This window comes from Suncus etruscus, chromosome 14 (assembly GCF_024139225.1).
Source record: "Suncus etruscus isolate mSunEtr1 chromosome 14, mSunEtr1.pri.cur, whole genome shotgun sequence".
NCBI classification, from domain to species: domain Eukaryota; kingdom Metazoa; phylum Chordata; class Mammalia; order Eulipotyphla; family Soricidae; genus Suncus; species Suncus etruscus.
The window spans coordinates 37,825,965-37,842,843 of NC_064861.1; the positions used below are offsets into that span (position 1 = coordinate 37,825,965).

At 58.2% G+C, this 16,879-nt stretch overlaps 1 protein-coding gene across 1 annotated transcript; it reads left to right on the top strand.

Moving 5' to 3' along the window:
• Positions 1–553: 553 nt before the first annotated feature.
• Positions 554–16,072, top strand: NECAB2 (N-terminal EF-hand calcium binding protein 2). Its single transcript, XM_049786825.1, has 13 exons — positions 554–769; positions 2,824–2,848; positions 5,648–5,756; positions 6,445–6,470; positions 6,543–6,640; positions 12,016–12,152; positions 13,033–13,151; positions 13,303–13,382; positions 14,592–14,645; positions 14,865–14,977; positions 15,129–15,206; positions 15,607–15,698; positions 15,794–16,072. Exons 1-13 carry the CDS (start codon positions 554–556, stop codon positions 15,820–15,822), a joined length of 1,176 nt encoding a protein of 391 aa, XP_049642782.1. The 3' UTR covers positions 15,823–16,072.
• The last annotated feature ends 807 nt before the right edge of the window (positions 16,073–16,879 follow it).

The window sequence follows — 16,879 nt, forward strand, 5'->3', positions numbered from 1 at the left end:
AAGCTCAGGGTGGTAGGGGAGGCGAGGGGCTGGGGCCTCTGGGTGGAGGGGGAGCAGGTGAGGGGTTCACAGGAGGGCCAGTGGGGTGAAGAGCGTGGAGACCCCACATCCCAGAGCCTTCCCCAGGAAGGAGGGTCCCCCGGGGGTGGGGTTCCATCTCATGCTCCCGGGTGTCACTGCACACGCAGCCACTGCTTGAGGGTTGGCAGGGGCTGCCCGGGGTATGGGAGAGCCTGGCACGGGGACGCGAGCCGGGACACCGTCGGGAGAGGGCGCAGCAGGGGGCACCGTGGGGGCCTTTCGGGGTGCCCCCACCCCCAGATCGGACCGGCCAGAGCAGAACCTGCGCTTCCCGCGGCCTCCCCCGCCGCGCTCGCCGAGGGGTGGAGCGGGGGCGGCGGACGGACACGTGGCTCGGGGCCCGGGAGGAGCGCGCGTCGCGTCCCCCCGTGTCCGCGGGCCCGAAGGCGGAGGCGGGGCGGCGCGGGCGGGGGGCGGCGGGCTTCCGGGGGGCGGCGGGCTTCCGGGCGGCGGCGGCGGCGGGCGCGGCGCGATGTGCGAGCGGGCGGCGCGCCTGTGCAGGGCCGGCGCGCACAGGCTGCTCCGGGAGCCGCCGCCGCAGGGCCGGGCGCTGGGCGGGCTGCTGCGCTGGGTGGGCGCCAGGATGGGGGAGCCCCGCGCGCCGCTGGTCCCCGACACCCCCGCTGCCGACCCTCGGCCCGGACCCCGGCCCCCTTCGCCGCACGGGGGCACCGCCGTCATCCTGGACGTGAGTACGCGCGCCCGGACCCTGGCCCCCGGACCCGGCGCCGCAGCCCGCGGGGCACCCCGGTGCAGCCGGAGCGGGAACCGGGCCGATCCCCGGGACCCTCAGACCCCGCCTCCGGAGCCAAAACGAACCCCGGGACCCCAGGCCCTCAGCCCCCCGGAGCCGGACACACCCCTGGGACCCCCAGATCCTGCGCCTCCCGGAGCCAAACCCACCCCCGGGACCCCCAGATCCTGCGCCTTCTGGAGCCAAATCCAGCCCCGGGACCCCCAGACCCTCAGCCCCCCAGAGTCGGACCCATCCCCGGGACCCCCAGACTCTGCGCATCCCGGAGCTGGACCCACCCCTGAGACCCTCCCCCAGTCCTTCAGCCCCCCGGAGCCGGACCAACCCTTGGAGCCCCCAAACCTGCATCTCCCGGAGCCAAACCCACACCGGGACCCAGACCCTCAGCACCCCGGAGTAGGACCCACCCCCGGGACCCCCAAAACCTGCGTCTCCCGGAGCCAAACCCACCCCCGGGACCCCCAGATCCTGCGCCTCCCGGAGCCAAACCCACCCCTGGGACCCCTAGACCCTGCGCCTCCCGGAGTCTGACCCACTCTTAGGACCCCAAGACTCTGCGCCTCCCGGAGCCAAACCTAGCCCCGGGACCCCCAGACCCGGCGCCTCTCGGAGTCGGATCCAACCCCGGGACCCCAGACCCTCAGCCCCCCGGAGCCGGACCCACCCCGGGACCCCCACTTCCCGCAGCTGGACCCACCCGATCCCACCCCAAGCGCGTCTCCTCCAGGACCAGACGCTGACCCTCTCCCCAAGCGCTTCTCAAGACCCAGTCCTATCTGGTCCCGCGCTCCCAGCCTGCTGTCGTTCCCCCCACTTTTGCCCGAGCAAGCCCCCGTGTTCCCCACTCCTGCAGCCCTGCTTCCTCTCTCCGGGGATCCCTGCCCCGGGGGCTTCTTTCCTGCGCCCCTCAGTTCCTACCGCCTTCCTCCGTTTGGACCCTTATCTCTGACCCCCAAAACCCTTTCTCCGCAGCGGGAGATTTTTGAAAGGGCCCCTCCCTTCCCCTTGGGGCAGCCACTCCGCTTCCCACCATCACCACCACCCTGCTCCCCGACCCTCGACCCTCTCTGGGATCGGATCTGAGCAGCGCGGGGTGGGATGCAGCGCGGGGTGGGAACACAGTCCTGGGAGTGGGGGTGGGCGTGCCTAGGCACCCTGGGCTGGGAGCCAAGAGAGGGGAGCTGGGAGCACCCCCCTACACTGCCCTGCTCCCCCCAGAGGCGGCTGTTGTGGAGAGAGAGGGGGCGGTCACTGTCCCCAGAACCCCCACGCCCTCTGCAGCCAGCGCCCACACAGCTGATCTCTCTCCCAGCTCCTTCCCAAGCTAAGCTGAGCCTCCTCGGCGGCGCTGTGCTGGGACGGGGCCAGGCCAGCCTCCCAGACTTCCAGTACCATGGGTCTCCCCCACACTCTGGACTATGATCCCCTGTACTCGCAGGGAACCCTTCTGACTACTCTACAAGGCTCAGCTGAGGAAATGGGGTGGTTATTGGGGGAAGCTGCAATCAACTGCAGTTTGAGTTTGTCACGTGCTACCCCCCCCAGGTACCCCCTAGTTTGCAGGGCCCTGGAAAGGCTGCAGAGCTGGACCAAAGAGTGCACTGCCCCCAGCATTAGCAGCATCACTGGTCCCCAAAATGCTCAAGCTGGAGTTTATGTTGTCAAGCTCAGATAGGGGATGGTGGAGGGGATCTGTGTCCCCCCAGTGATGCAGCCTGAACTCTTTGAGCCCCCAATTTTGGTACCCTAATCACTCCAAGCCAGACCCCAACGAATCTTACCAGATACCTCTAGAGAGAGCAGGGTGGGGGTGTCCCACTATGCCTCTCAGTGAGGACCGATGGTGGGGTGCAGAGGGTGAGCAGGTGATCCCTCAGTTCGTCCACTGTCCACAGGGGGAGCCCTTCTGAGACAGTCCCCCACATCCTGGCCTGGGCTTTAGGGGTCACTGAGCAGGATCCCCATGCTTATGACTCCTCTCTCTGCAGATCTTCCGCCGAGCGGACAAAAATGGTGAGTTTCCTTGTGTGTGTCCAGAGCTCCGGAGAAGTCGCCTCATTCTATGCCCCCCCCCCCCGCGCCATGCCTTGGTTTCCCTATATGTAAAGTGGGAGTGGGGAAGCTGGGCAGTGGGGCAGTAGATGCCTGGGCTAAACCCTCTTTGCATCCCTCAGCACCACCCCCCCTGCAGTAGCCCATGGAGGCAACCCAGGTTCGGGACAACCCAAGCACAGTCCCCCTACTCGGCACATGGCATGACCCCCTCCTTCTCTCTTGCCTCTTGCAGAAGGGTTCATGCAGATGGTGCCATTGAGCCCCCTAGCCTGCACCCCTCCCTGTCCTGCAGTGTTGGGGAGCAGAGACCCCTCTGGAGGAAGGCCTGCCACATACCTGTCACATGCTGGTTACGTGTGGGTCAAATGTCTGTCACATGCTATTCACATGTCTGCCGCATGTGGGTCACGTGCAGTTCACATGTGGTCAAATGCCGGTCGCATGCTGTTCATGGGGCTGTCACATGTGGGTCACATGCAGTCACATGTATGTCACATGATCATATGTGACATATGTGACACATGACATATGTGACATAGATCAAATGTCTGCCACAGGCAAGTCACATACTTGTTATATGTGGGTCACATGTTCTTCTGGGGGCATGGTAGCCTGAGGAGCACCATGATCTGGGGTCCCAAGCCCCCAAGGCAGATACTCCCTGTCTGTCCCAGGGCACACAATGGGACCAGGCATGTCCTGGCACTTGGAAGACCTGGGAGGTGGACAGCAGCTCCCCGTACCCCCTCACTTGAGCCAGGCTGGACTCAAAGCTGGGGACAGTGATGGATCACAGTTGGTTCCCTCTCTGTCACTCTGGCACACGAGTGGGTGCAGGGCTGAGACATATGACAGCATAGCATGTGTGTGGCTGTGTACATATGTGTATGCTGATATGCCTGTATGTGTGCAGACCTGTACATATGTGTGACTGTGTGTATGGTCTTGTATGTGTGGTTATATATGTTTCCATGCACTTGTGAACATGTGTTCATGTGTATCTGTCTGTATCTGTGAACATATGGGTGTCTTTGTGCATGTAACTGCCTTGCGTACATGCCTTTGTGTTCCTATGTATCTGTACCCACATGAGGGTGTCCGGTGATGCTCCTTCAGGCACCAGTGGACTCATCTCTCTCTTCCTGTGGAAGGTTTCCACAAACACAGCTGAACCAACACCCACTCATGGCCCAGCCCAGCGCCCACATGGTGGGGTGGGCACATAGGAGGGCAAAGGGCCCTCCTGATTTAGCCCTTCCCAGGGATCTGCATCACCCCCCCACCCAATTGGAGGGGCCTCAGAGAGCCCAGCCCAGTTCCATCATATACAAGTCTGTATGGATGTGGCAGAGTGCTGTGTAGACAATTGTGTGTGTGGTATATACAGAGAACCCAGCCTACAACAGCTGCCCACCCATCCTGCCTGGGTTCTCAGGAGAGATGGGAGAACTCTGCCGAATAGGGCTTTCACACCAGGCTGGTGGGACTCAAAGATGGGGCTGGGATAGGGCCTGGGGTCCCCAGGACAGATGGAGGCAAAGTGCCCGGCCGCTTTACTCCCCAGGCACTTTGAAAGGCCCCTGCAAAGGCCTGGCCGCTCAGTAGTGGGGCGCCTGCCTGCTGCTCTTCTGACCTGAGGGAAGGGGGTTGCCGGCAGCTTTGAAGGTAAATGTCAGCCAGAGGTGGCTTTAATGATGCCCGGCTGGGCAGTTCTGAGCAGAGCCGGGCAGCAGGGCAGGCGGGAGGGAATGCGGGAGGGCAGCCCTGCCAGGCCAGGAGCCCCTGCTCGCCAGCAGCCATGGTAACCATGGCAGCTGCCTCTGCACCTTTCCAGGGATGCTGCCCCGTGGTGTGCACAGTGAACAGGGTCTGAGCAGATGGGGCACAGCCTACTAGGCCTGCCTCACCCTTTGAGGAAGGGGTTTAGTGCCCCCTATGATGGCTGCCGTGAGGACAAGGCTTGGGGTGCTGGAAGGCGCCCCATGGCAGCCCTGACAGATCCTGCAGGACCCAGCTTGTACTCACGCTGCACCTTGTAGGGTAGCTTTGTGTGCATGTGCATGTTTGTAGGTGTGTGTACACATGTGTCTGTGTATATATATGTATCTGCATGTTTGTGTGTATGTGTCTCTGTGCACTGCATGCATATTGGGGCACTGGGCATGAGGCTGGTTTAACTGGGGCAGAGAAGCTTCAGCACATGGCATTTTCCTTCTCTGTGAGCAGGGGGGCAAGACCTCCACCCCACCCCCCATACACAACACACACGCATGTGCATGTACATGTTCAGCCTTCTCACTCCCTGGGGAGAAACCAAATGCCCGCATTTCCTCTCCTTGCTTGGCATTTTACTAAGCTTTGAGCCCCTCCAGAGCCGCTGCTGCGAACAGTCTCTCAAACATGAGTGTCACCCCAACTCTGGATAGACATCCTAGGTGGTGCACTGAGTTCTGGGTGGGGACTTGCTGGCTGCCTCCCCTAAGAACACAGGACCCTGGCCTCGAGTATCCACATTATGGTGCCCACTGAGGGGTCCCACAGCCCCATGATGAGATCCCTTCAGCCACCTCCTACAATTTTTATTGTGTGTGGGAGAGTGTCATCCCAGCACCTAGACGAAGAAGCAGCTGCTCACCACAGCCCCCCTGAATACCAACCCTGGGGGCTCCCTTGCCTGAACAGCAGAGTGTGGGGGCGTCAGTGCAATGAGGGCCCCGGGGCTCCGGGTCTGACCCAGCACTCCTGTGCTCCCCGCAGATGATGGGCGGCTGTCCTTGGATGAGTTCCAGCTTTTCTTCGCTGACGGTGTGCTCAGCGGCCCAGAGCTGGAGGGCCTTTTCCATGCCATTGACTCGGACAACACCAAGTGAGGGCCCAGCCCCCCTCTGCCCCTGCTGCTCCTCCCCCACCACCCCCCAACTCCTCCTCACCCTCTGCTCAACCCCGCCCGGTGGGGAGGGCCAGTAGAGGCAGATCTCACGTGTCCGTGTCCGGGCTTAGGGGACCACAGCACTTCTGAGGCAGAGTCCTAGATCCAGCCCATGCACCCCGAATGGACCAACCCTCCTAGAGGAGGGAGGGAGATCAGGCTCCTGTGAACCCTTTTCCATCCTTGGACCTCCATATGCAAACTCTTGGCCACAGAGCAAACAGCTTGGCCTGCCGACTGCCCGCAAATGGGGAGGTCCCACCCCAGGAACGCTTTCCAAACCTCTGCACCCTGTTTCCCTAGCTACAGTTCGGTTGACTTTTTTCCCTAGAAGCATCTCAAGGGCTCTCTGGGCTGTGCTCTGCCGACTGCCCACTCCTTGGAATTCTGGGGATTCAAGCTGGCTGTGGGCAGCACCCTCTGGACACACCCTCCAGGACAGGCCTTCCTCCACTCACCCAGGACATAATCAGGACTTGGGTGTGCAGGAGCAGCATGTGGGGACCCAAACCCCCCCCACCCTTGACCCTGTGGGGGCACCTCTGTGGAAGAAAGGCTGGTGAGCCTACTGGGGGCAGTGGGGCAGAGAGCACTGTGTCCTGAGCTATCCTCACTCTCTCCGCAGCCATGTGGATACCAAAGAGCTGTGTGGTAAGAACTGGCCAGGTTGGGGGTGGGGAGCTGGAGGCCCCACGACCTCTGACCGCAGCTTCTCCCCCTCAGATTATTTTGTGGGCCACATGGGAGATTATGAAGACGTCTTGGCTTCCCTGGAAACCTTGAACCACTCTGTCCTGAAGGCCATGGGCTACACCAAGAAGGTGAGGGGGCTCCTGGGGGACCAGAGTGCTGAATCTATTCCAGACTCCCCCAGGTGTGGGGGCCATACTTGCCTGAGGGAGCCAGACTTTGACATCCCTTTGCCTCCTGGAGGGAGCTGGGTAAACTCTGAAGTGAGTAACCCAGCCATGTGAACAGTCCTTTTCTGAATTAATGGTTCTGGGATGGGGATCTGGAAAGGATCAGGGGTCAGGGGAAGCGTGGGCTTGTGTGCCTGGATCCTTCCCGTTGGGGGGCCTGGGGATCCTGCATGTCCTGGGAGTCTCTGCCCAAGGTGTTGGCATGTGATCCTGAAAGAGAATGAGAAGCCCAGGGGTGCTCCCCAACCTCACTGCCCACCTTCGAGTCTGCACCCATCAAGGTCAGTGGGGTTCCTGTGTCCACAGAGCAAAGGGGCTAGGATTCAGCATGGTATCAAATCTGCTGGTGACTCTGGAGACACGATCTGAACCCCCATCTCATAGCCAGGAACTGGTTTGGGCAGACGTCAGCAGCCCCAGCTCATGACTGTTGTTGGGCACATATATAGAAACTGAGTCAGGGCTCCAGATCCACTTGATGGAAATGGGCAGGCTGGGACAGTTGGAGAAGACCCCATTATGGGGAGACTGCCCATTTTTCTAACTGTCTACCTCCCCAGTCATGTTTTCCCATTTATACCAGGATCCTTCCTTGCCCAGAGTCCTGGGGGGTGGAGGGAAGCAACTGAGTGCAGGGCTGGCAGAGGGCAGCCTCCAGCTCTACTGACCCCACAGCTGACCCAGGAGACCCTTAATACAGAGGCATAGCCCAGGCCTCTCCCAGTCGTATCCTGTCCCATGCAGGCTGGATTCTGCCTGCCTGAACACACATTTTCATGCACGTCGGACCAAGCAGCACCGACAGCAAAATGGACCCCAATTCTAGACTCACCACATGGGTGTCAGCACCAAACGGCTGTGCTTGCTTATTGAAGCCTGTTTTCCCCTGGGTGTAGGGGACCTCACAGGTCTTCGATCAGGGTCAGCTCAGGAGCTGGGCAGCCCTGTTTCCTTCCTCCTGTCTAATCTCTTCTCAATGACTGATAGAAATTGGGTTTCGTGTTTTCTTTGTGTTGGGTTTTGGGGCCATACCCGGCAGTGCTCAGGAAAGCCTTGGCAGTACTGGGGTTGGAAGTGGGGTTAGCTCTAGCCGACCAAGGCCTCCCCTACTCCCCAAGGCCTTTCTCTTGCTACCCTGGACTCTAAAGCTCCACACTCACCCCCTCCCTCTGTGGCCATGTCGTGCCCACCCCACCCCACCCAGATTCTAGAAAGTTCTGAGTTGTTGGGCGAGGCCTCGAGAGCCTCCCTCCGCCATCTCTCTATTCATTATCATATTAATAACTGCTCCTAGTTTAGAGCCTCTTCATCACCTTGTCTGGCTTCTTTATTTCCACTTTATAAGAAAAGGCCTTTCTGTTCTCTTTGTCCCCATCTCTCTGGGAGGTGGTGGTGGATGTTTTTCAAATGCCTTTTTGGTATTTTGAAATCATCTCCCATTTCCCTGAGCCTCCTGATGGGGTGGATTCTATTATTAGGCTCGCTCTGAGGGAACAACCCCTGCTCCCTGGGACCAGCCCTCCGTGAGCCCCATTTGTCTCGGGAAGGACTCAGGGAGCCCCGTCTCTCAGAAAGGGGCTCAGGGCATGACAGATGATGAACTGGGAGATGGTTCTGGACCATTTTCTGTCAGAATCTGCTTCTCTGACCTGCAATCATTTCTTTGCTCTGAGCCAGAGTCGTGACCCAGGGAGATGCACCCAGATAAAAGGGACCCTGACATATAACCCAGCACTGCTTGGCCCCCAAATGTCACAGCAAGTGACCCTGAACCACTGGTGGTCCCCAGCACTGCTCAAAAGAATAACAAAAGCATTTTGTTTTGTTTTGTTTTTAGGGGCCATACCCCAGGGTGCTGAGGGCTTACTCCTGGGTCTGTGCTCAGGAATCACTCCTGGAGAGCTAGGGGGACCATATGGGATGCCGGGAATTAAACCCAGATTGATCACATGTAAGGCAAACATTCTCCCCACTGTCCTGTCACTCCAGCCCCTTTGTAACACTGTTTAATATATAATAACACAACTTATCCAGATTTTTTCTCCCTCAGGATCACTTTGTGATTCCAAATCTTTCACTATCGTCTAGAGTGTTTGGTTTTGGTTTTTATTGTTGTTGTTGTTGTGTTGTTGTTACCTTAGAAACAAATCAGTGGGTTTCAGAGATGGGGCTTTGTAGGAGACCAAGAGGCAGCATGTGGGACCCCTGGGTCACCCACAAGCTCTGTGAGCTGTAGCTACACCATTTGTTGAAATCATTGAGCCCTTGTAAAGGGCTGCACTGAGTCTGAGGAGCCTTCCGCAGCAAGGACATCAGGAACGGAGCAATGGCCCAGAGGGGAGGGCATCTGCCTTGTACATGTCTGAACTTGGTTTGATCCCCGGCATCCCATATTTTCCCGTGAGCACCGCCAGGAGTCAGCACTGAGCTCCACCAGGTGTAGCCCCAAACAAAAAAAATAAGACTGAGTAAAAAGGTTGTTGATGTACTGTTCTGCCTAGGCACATCCATAGCTGTGTCCCCATGTCTCCATGGCCCCATGTCCCTGTGTTTCTGTCTCTCTAGCTCTGTCTCTGAACAGTGTCTCTGACTTCCCATTTCCTGGGATTCCACCCTGCCCTATCGCTTCCCATTCTCAGTAGGAATGGGATTGTTGCCTGCTTGTCTGTTGGTCTGTGTCTGTCTGCCTGTCTCTCTGTTCTCTGGATCACTCATTGCATACAGGAAGTGCCCCGAGTTTTGGGCAATGATTCAGAAAACTGCTATTTGGCATAGTTCAGCCTCAGGGTCTTACTTGGTTGGGCCAACCCTGTGTCACACAGCAACGGTCCTACGGTCCTTGGATCTCTTGGTGACTGAATGCTTGAATTCCAGCGCTGAGTTGAATGGACGTGGGTTCAGGGCACAGCTAGCCAGGCTGTGTTGCTCGGGAGGGACGGCACCCTGAATTCCACGCAGTCCTGGCCCCTTCCACCCCTGGAATCTTTGTCCCCTGGATGTTCCCTGCCACCTGCTGCATCTCACCACCCTGCACCCATGTCAACGTGGGAGTGTCATGCAAATTGCTGCAGGTCAGGCCATCTATGGATCCCTGAATAAATCCTGCTCTAATTAATGTCATTTTTTTCACAACTTATTATGATTTAGGTACTTTTGATACAATAGTGTGGAAGTGGATCTTTGTTTTGGTTTATTTGGGGGCCATCCCTGGCAGAGATTAGGTGTTCCTTCTAGCTCTGTGCTCAGGAATCACTCCTAGAAATGCTCAGGGGATGCCAGAGATGGATCCCACAAGCAAGGCAACACCCTCCCTACTGTGCTTTGCTCCAGGCCCTGGAAGTGCATCTTCTGTTTCTGCACCCAAGTGTTTGTGAGCTCTGTAACATTTTGTTGAGAATGTTCCATCGCTCTTCATCAGAGACACTGGCCTATAATTATTTCTTTTTTTATGTCTTTATCTGTCTTTACCATCAGCATAATTTTAGCCTCATCAGATGCAGCTAAAAAAGCATTGTTCCCTCATCTGCAGTGTTATCAGGAAGAGGCTGCGTTTCTCGGAGGACTGGCAGCCACCCTGGGAACCTGCTGACCTACTGCAGTGCGAGGGTGTCCAATTCCAGTTTTCATTTCCAAACTTGGGGATTCTCAAAGCCCACATGAACCTGCGCTTCTGTTAGCCATCACAACTGGCAGGGGAAGAGCCTTCCCAAGTGTGCCCAAAGTTTAGGGATGAATGATGAATAAAGTGGAGCTGGTTATAGCCCCAGGAGACAGGCAGATATAACTGCAAGGAGTCCCACACCTGTGTGGTGATATTCTATGTGTGTGGGTGCCCCATGTGCGAGGATGTCTCGTATGTGAGGGGATGTCCTGTGTGGTGGGGGATGTCTGCATCATTAAATTTTCTTAGAGTTTGAGGCTCCTCAGAGCACTAGATCACAGGCTTTTGTGCAGAGGACCCATTGGTCCTTCTCTGGGCCACATAGCCTCTTGAGCCATCAGGGACAAGTATAGGAGTGGCCCAAAACAGCCTAGAAGGGTCCAAGTAAGACCTTTTTTCCTCCTCTTTTCTTTCTTTCCTTCCTTCCTTTTCTTCTTTTTTTTCCTTCCTTTCTTTCTTCCTTCCATTCTTCCTCCCTACCTCCCTCCTCCCACACTGGCTATGCTTACGGGTTACTCCTGGCTCCTGGTTACTCCTAATGGTGCTCAGGGGACCATATGGGATGCCAAGACTGAATTGGGGTTGGCTTTGTGCAAGGCAAAAGCTCTCCCTGCCATCCTCTCTCTTGGACCCATCTCTGGGACCTTCCTCTACCCCTATGAAGGTGGCCCAGGGTTTTCCTGAACACAGCACCTTTGTGTCCTGATCACCACTGCCTGACAGCCCAGTGGGTGCCTGGTACAAAGTGCCAGGCTGGTCCAAAGCAGTATTGGCTCCCCAAGCCGTGTTTCCATGGCAACCCCTGCCAGCATCTTCCCGGCTCCTCCATCTGTCCCTTTGATGTGGTTCCTCGGGACTCTGTGTTCTGGGCGCACTGCAGACCCCCTGAAAGTGCAGATGCCATGTGGGCTGATGTCAGTCCTCACACCCAGACAGGGCACTGTTGTTATCATCTCGGAGGAGTTGCTGGGCTTTGCTCCTTAAGGTCTTGGGTGGGAGAAGAGGGGGGTATGTCACTACGTTCTTCCCTTCAAGCAGCCATGACCAGTCAGTCAGTGATGGAGGGTTGCCACTTATTGTCTCTGAGACCCAGTGCCCGGTTGCCCATAGCAGCACTGTCCTCTGGGACTGTGCCCCACAACAGCACTGTGCCTGGGACTTAATTCGGCAGCCTGGTGAGTCTTCCCGTGGCTCCGGGCTTTTCATGCTCATTTCTCAAGAGCCCTCCATAGGCCCCAGAATTCCTCAGGGAGAGGAGAGAGGGAAGATGTGAGTTCTTCCTCCCTAAAATTTAACCCCTGAAACACCATTATTGCTGTCACTTCTATCACCATCATTGCCACTAAAGCCATCTCACCACCACCGTCTCCAACCCAAATACCGTCTTCCTCGTTCATCTCTGTCACAGAAGCTTTTGCCCTCAACGAGCCCATGAGAGGCACCAGGCAGGGCACTTCTGCCCTCATCCCCAACACTTGTCCTGCTCTTGTGAGTCGTGACTCAGGACCTGGGCAGCACGGGTGGGTCTGGAGGCACTGTGCCTTTGCTCTGAATTCACAGCCTGGCCATGATCCTGGGGCCCCAAGCTTGCACTGACCCCTGTCCTTATCCACAGGTGTACGAGGGTGGCAGCAGCGTGGATCAGTTCGTGACACGCTTCTTGCTCAAGGAGACAGCCAGCCAGATCCGGGCCCTTCTGGGTTCTGTGGAGAGTGCTGTGGATGCCATTGAGGAGCAGACCAGCCAGATCCGGTGCATCCCGTTGGATGGAGTGGGTTGGGGGGCTGACCCTCTGTGCTGGGAAGGATGTCCATTGAGCCATAGAAAGACATCAGGGGTCCCCTCTTTGTCCCATGGAACACAGATGCCCAGCTGGGCCCAGAACTCCATGTTCACCCTTAGTCTGGCAGCTTAAGGGTCTTGGGTCTCACTGTGAGGGCCCAGACCCCTTCTTTCTGTCTGTTTGGACTGACTTGAACTTGTCTTTTCCAGTATGGGAACAAAAGTGCTGTCTGTTATCTAGCCCTCTCCTAGCCCATCAGGAGCCCTGGTTCATGTGTCTGAGATGCACCCTATGTGCTACCTTAAAGTTGGGGCTATTGGTGAGGGGGTGGTCTATTATTGGGGAGACCCCTGCCCCTTGCACAACCCAGCCTGGGCTCAGCAATCTCAGATCCTGCAGGGCCCCCAAACTGTTGTGATCCATCTCGGGTGCAGCTCCTGGACACAGCCCACACCATGGGGGACTTCACTTCACCCCATCTGCTCTGCACCACCTTCAGCTGGTATGCCCAGCTGCAGGGAACAGCTGGCTGAGCTCTGGGGTCCCCAGAAATGGAAGGAATACTGAAGGCAGCACCAGCCAGACACAGAGCAGAAAGGAGGGCATGTATGTGGCCAAGTGTTCCAGTGGCATGTCCAGAGCCAGGCTGGGGAGTCAGCACTGCACAAGGGTGTGGGTACTGCTTGGGACCCCCTCAACATGCAGCTTGGCATCTGGGCAGCTTCCAAGTGATATGGCTGCCATGATCATGCCCTGTGGCCACGGTCTGGCCCTAATGGGCAAGAGAACTTCTCAGTCTTGGGGTACCAGGCCCTGCAGCCCTCTCAATGTGTGCCTCTTGCCCTACAGGCAGAACCACAGCCTCCCTAGCTGCGGCACAGTGGACACCTGGTCTAGGGGCACCCCCCACCCGGAATCTCCCAACCATAAGCTCCCAGCCCCGGAACAAGAGAGGGGCGCGCTGCTGGGTGAGCTGGGCCAGGCCCGAGCCAGGTGGGCAATTACTGAGAGGGGTTCCCCTGGGGTCTGAGGGGTGTCCCTAGTGGGCTCTGCCCAGGGAGACCAGGCTCACACCAACCCAGCCGCCTACCACCCCATCACACTGTTGTTCCTTTCCAGGCTCAGGGGACCCCAAAGAGAAGGGCCTGGAAGCCCAGGTCAGCCGCTTGGCAGAGCTGATCGGGCGGCTGGAGAGCAAGGTAAGGCCTGACCTGACCCGCCTCACACTCTGGCCTGTGGCCTGTTCCCATGTGGACTGTGTCTGGGCCCTGACTGCAGATTTGGATCCCCATGTGAACTGTCCGGCTTGAATCCCCTTGCGGACTGTCTGGACTTGTGGAGCTCTGACCCGGGCTTTGCTGTGGCAGCTGCTTTGGCCCCTGGCGGGCAGGTTCCATGGTTCCCTTTTTCACACTTGTAGAAAGAAACCAGGCACAAAGTACTTTGGTATCACACTGTAGATGTGGTTGGGAATGCCCAGGGGGAGGCCACCAGGAAGCACGTGAGACCCCGGAGGCGGGGGGGTGTGGGTGTGGGGTTGGAAGCCTGCACCTCACCCTGCTACTGAGGTTCCTTAGGGACCCCCCCTCCAGTCTGGTTGTCATGACAACTCAGGTACCTGGAGGGAGGTGCTTTGAAGCTTATTTTTAGCATCGACCTGACAACCAGGTTGGGGTGGGGCTTCACCTGGGCTCTGATTGGCCCAGGCCTGGAACAGGCAGCCAATCCGAGACTGGTTCTTGGCCTCACCCTCTGCAGCCGTCTTCCCTTCCTTTTCTGGGATAGGGAGCGGGAGGTGGGATCCCCAGGTCTGGTCTGAGTCAGCCTCCTCCTCCCAGCTGAACACAGGGTAGCAGCCACACCTGGTCAGTTTCTATCAATCCCGGTCAGTTCCAATTAGTCCTGATAAGTTCCAATTAGTCCCACTTGGTCCAGGTCAGTTCCTGGTGCCTACACAGACCAGGAGGGTGCCAGTAGTGATTTCTCCAGGAATGGGTGGCGTTTATTGGGGTGCCCAGATCAGAGAAGACACAAAGCTGTCACCCAGGGTGCATGGCTGGGTCTATGCAGGTTTCATCCAGGCTTCCCAGTTGAAACACAAACCCCTGCTCCAGCTCTGAGATTGGGGTGCATGAGGGTGAGAGTTTGGGGATCCATCTTGGAGTGCGGCAGCCCACAATCACCCAGTGTCCTAGGCTCAGGTTCTGAGGGCCTCACCCACATCTCCACCCAGGCGTGTTCTCCTTTTGCCGCCCCTGCCCTACCCCGCCAAGCCAACAGAGTGTGGAGGGGAAACTGAGCCCAACTAGCAATGGTAGCTTCCAGAACCTTGTTGGGGGGGGGCGGGGGTGCTGGAGGGCTGCCTGGAGGAGATGGCTCTGTCCCTCCACCTCTGTGCTGTGTTCTAGGCCCTCTGGTTTGACCTGCAGCAGCGGCTCTCAGACGAGGAGGGCAGTGACATGGTGAGGCCCGTCCCTGGGCCAGGATTCGGGGAGTCCATGTTTGTGGCCTGGTCAGCTCACCAGCAGCTGTTCCTCCCAGGGTGTCTGAAACACCAGGCCCAGAGGGGAGGTAGGGGTGGGGGGCATGAGTGTCTCATGTGCTGACCCCATGCCTGCCTCTATGGTCCGATGGGGGGAGGGCAGCAGAATGCCCACCACGCTCACTGGCCGGGGTCCCAGCATGTGCAGCTGATCCGGCAGGAGATGGCCGTGTGCCCCGAGCAGCTGAGCACTTTCCTGGAGTCCCTGCGGCAGTACCTACGGGCCACAGCAGGGGCGAGTGCCTGTGTCCAGTGAGTAGAGCTGTGGGGGTGCAGAGCCTGCATTTGGGGGAGGCCTCTCATGGGGGTGAGGCCCTCACCGTGGGCTCCCTGGGGTCCAAGTGGCCATGGGTACTGTCGACCTTGAGGCCCCAGTCCCCACTGCCCAGACTGTTCCCTGCAGCGTCGCCGCTGTCAGACTGTCAGACGGTTTTACCTTCGTTGTCTACGAGTTCTGGGAGACGGAGGCCGAGTGGAAGCGGTAGGTGCTGGTGACTGGTGCTTGGCTATGCAGGGTTGCACAAGGGGCCCCGCCCTATCTCTGCTCAGGGCTCTCGCAGGGATCATGGGTGGCTGTCCTTTATAGCTCCAGTTAAGGCACTTTCCTCTAGGAAGCCCTCCTGATTTCCCCTCTGGGCCTGCCATCATGGGGCCCACTTCACACTGAGGCTGCTTGGTTGTGCTGCTTGGTTAGTGCTGAGCAGGCCACCCCCTGGGAAACATCTAGAAAAGGGACAGGACAGTTCTGAGGATGACCAACCTCTACTCCCCAGCCCAACCCTCCTCGCCTCTGAACTTTGCACCTGGGAGCTTATGAGTACTAGGCTGAGACTCAGGGCCCACGTGTCTCCTTGGCACCCCCTAACTATCTGACCCCTCAGGCACCTTCAGAGCCCCGTGTGCAAGGGCTTCCGGCACACCAAGGTGGATGCGCTGAGTCAGCCAGAAGATCTGTCCCGGATCTCTGTGCCAGGTTGGTAGTGAGGGTCAGAGCCCAGGGTGGCGTGGCAGTAAAGAGGGTGTAGGGGGGTTCCCACACACCACATCACACACTCCCACCCCCTCCAGCCGTCTGGTGCACCATGGGCCAAGATTGAACACCTAGCCATCCCCTGCCCTGATGACGCCGCTTTTTCTAGAACTTTGGTACCCAAGCAACCTCACCGGGGACATGCCGGTGGCTGAGTCTGATGAAGGGGACCCCTCCCAGGGCTATGGGGGCTCCTGAAGGTGGCTCCCACCTCCCCCACGCATGCCCCCTTCCCTGGTAGGAGTGCTGCTCCCTTCTGGCCAGCCCATTTCCTGTGGGACTTGTCCACGCAGACCAATAAACTTGGCTGCCCATGGCGTGTCTTGCTTCTGTCTATGGCAGCTAAAGAGGGGTCAGATATGGGGGGCTGGGGAGGGTCCCCTCAGATGGCTCAGCTGCAGGGCTAGAGCCAGAAGTGCCTGCTCGGGGGTGCTGGCCACCTCGGTATGAAGGGAACTATGGCTGGGACCCCCAGTCCACTGGGCCCAGGTAAGGGCGCCCACGAGGTTGGGGGGACATGCAAGGTTCTGGACTCAGCGAGCTGTCAGGTGTGTGCTAACAGCAGGGATGGTCTCGACCTCTCCGGCCTCAGTTTCCCTCTGTGAGGCTGGAGCAGATAACGCCTGGTGGCAGCAGGGCTGTCTCTCCCAATGAAACTTTTTTCATTGGCAGTTTCTGATAAGACTCACAGGGATTAATCTATTCCTTTCCCAGAGCACACCTTTGTCTGAGCTGGGCCTGGGGTGAATGCAATGCACAGCAGGACGTGCCCCAGGGTTTACACTAGGGAGTGGGCACAGAGAGGGTCAGAACTTGCCAACAGCCATACAGCAAGCCACCCTATTCCCTCCTGAACCTAGAGCTCTGTATCAGGCACCAAGGGTTGCAGGAGACCCAGTAGAACCAAGCCCCCTCCCTGAAGTGACCCCATTGCCAGTCTTGGCCAACCCCCACCCCCAGCACTAAGACGTACAACAGGAGTTGTTCGGTGGCCATGTGGGGTGACCCTGAGCCTATTCCTGAACACAATGAGGGCCTGAGCAGAGCAGCCCATCCTCGTCCTCTCACTCCTACACCTGCTTCAGTTTATCCTCAAAGCAGGGGTGGCAGGTGGGGCATGGAGT

Excerpts from the sequence above, each read along its gene's own strand:
- NECAB2 (XM_049786825.1), top strand. The coding sequence starts at position 554 with ATGTGCGAGCGGGCGGCGCGCCTGTGCAGGGCCGGCGCGCACAGGCTG. Across the intron at positions 2,849-5,647 it reads CCGCCGAGCGGACAAAAATG|ATGATGGGCGGCTGTCCTTG; the intron begins GTGAGTTTCCTT and ends TGCTCCCCGCAG. Across the intron at positions 6,471-6,542 it reads GGATACCAAAGAGCTGTGTG|ATTATTTTGTGGGCCACATG; the intron begins GTAAGAACTGGC and ends TCTCCCCCTCAG.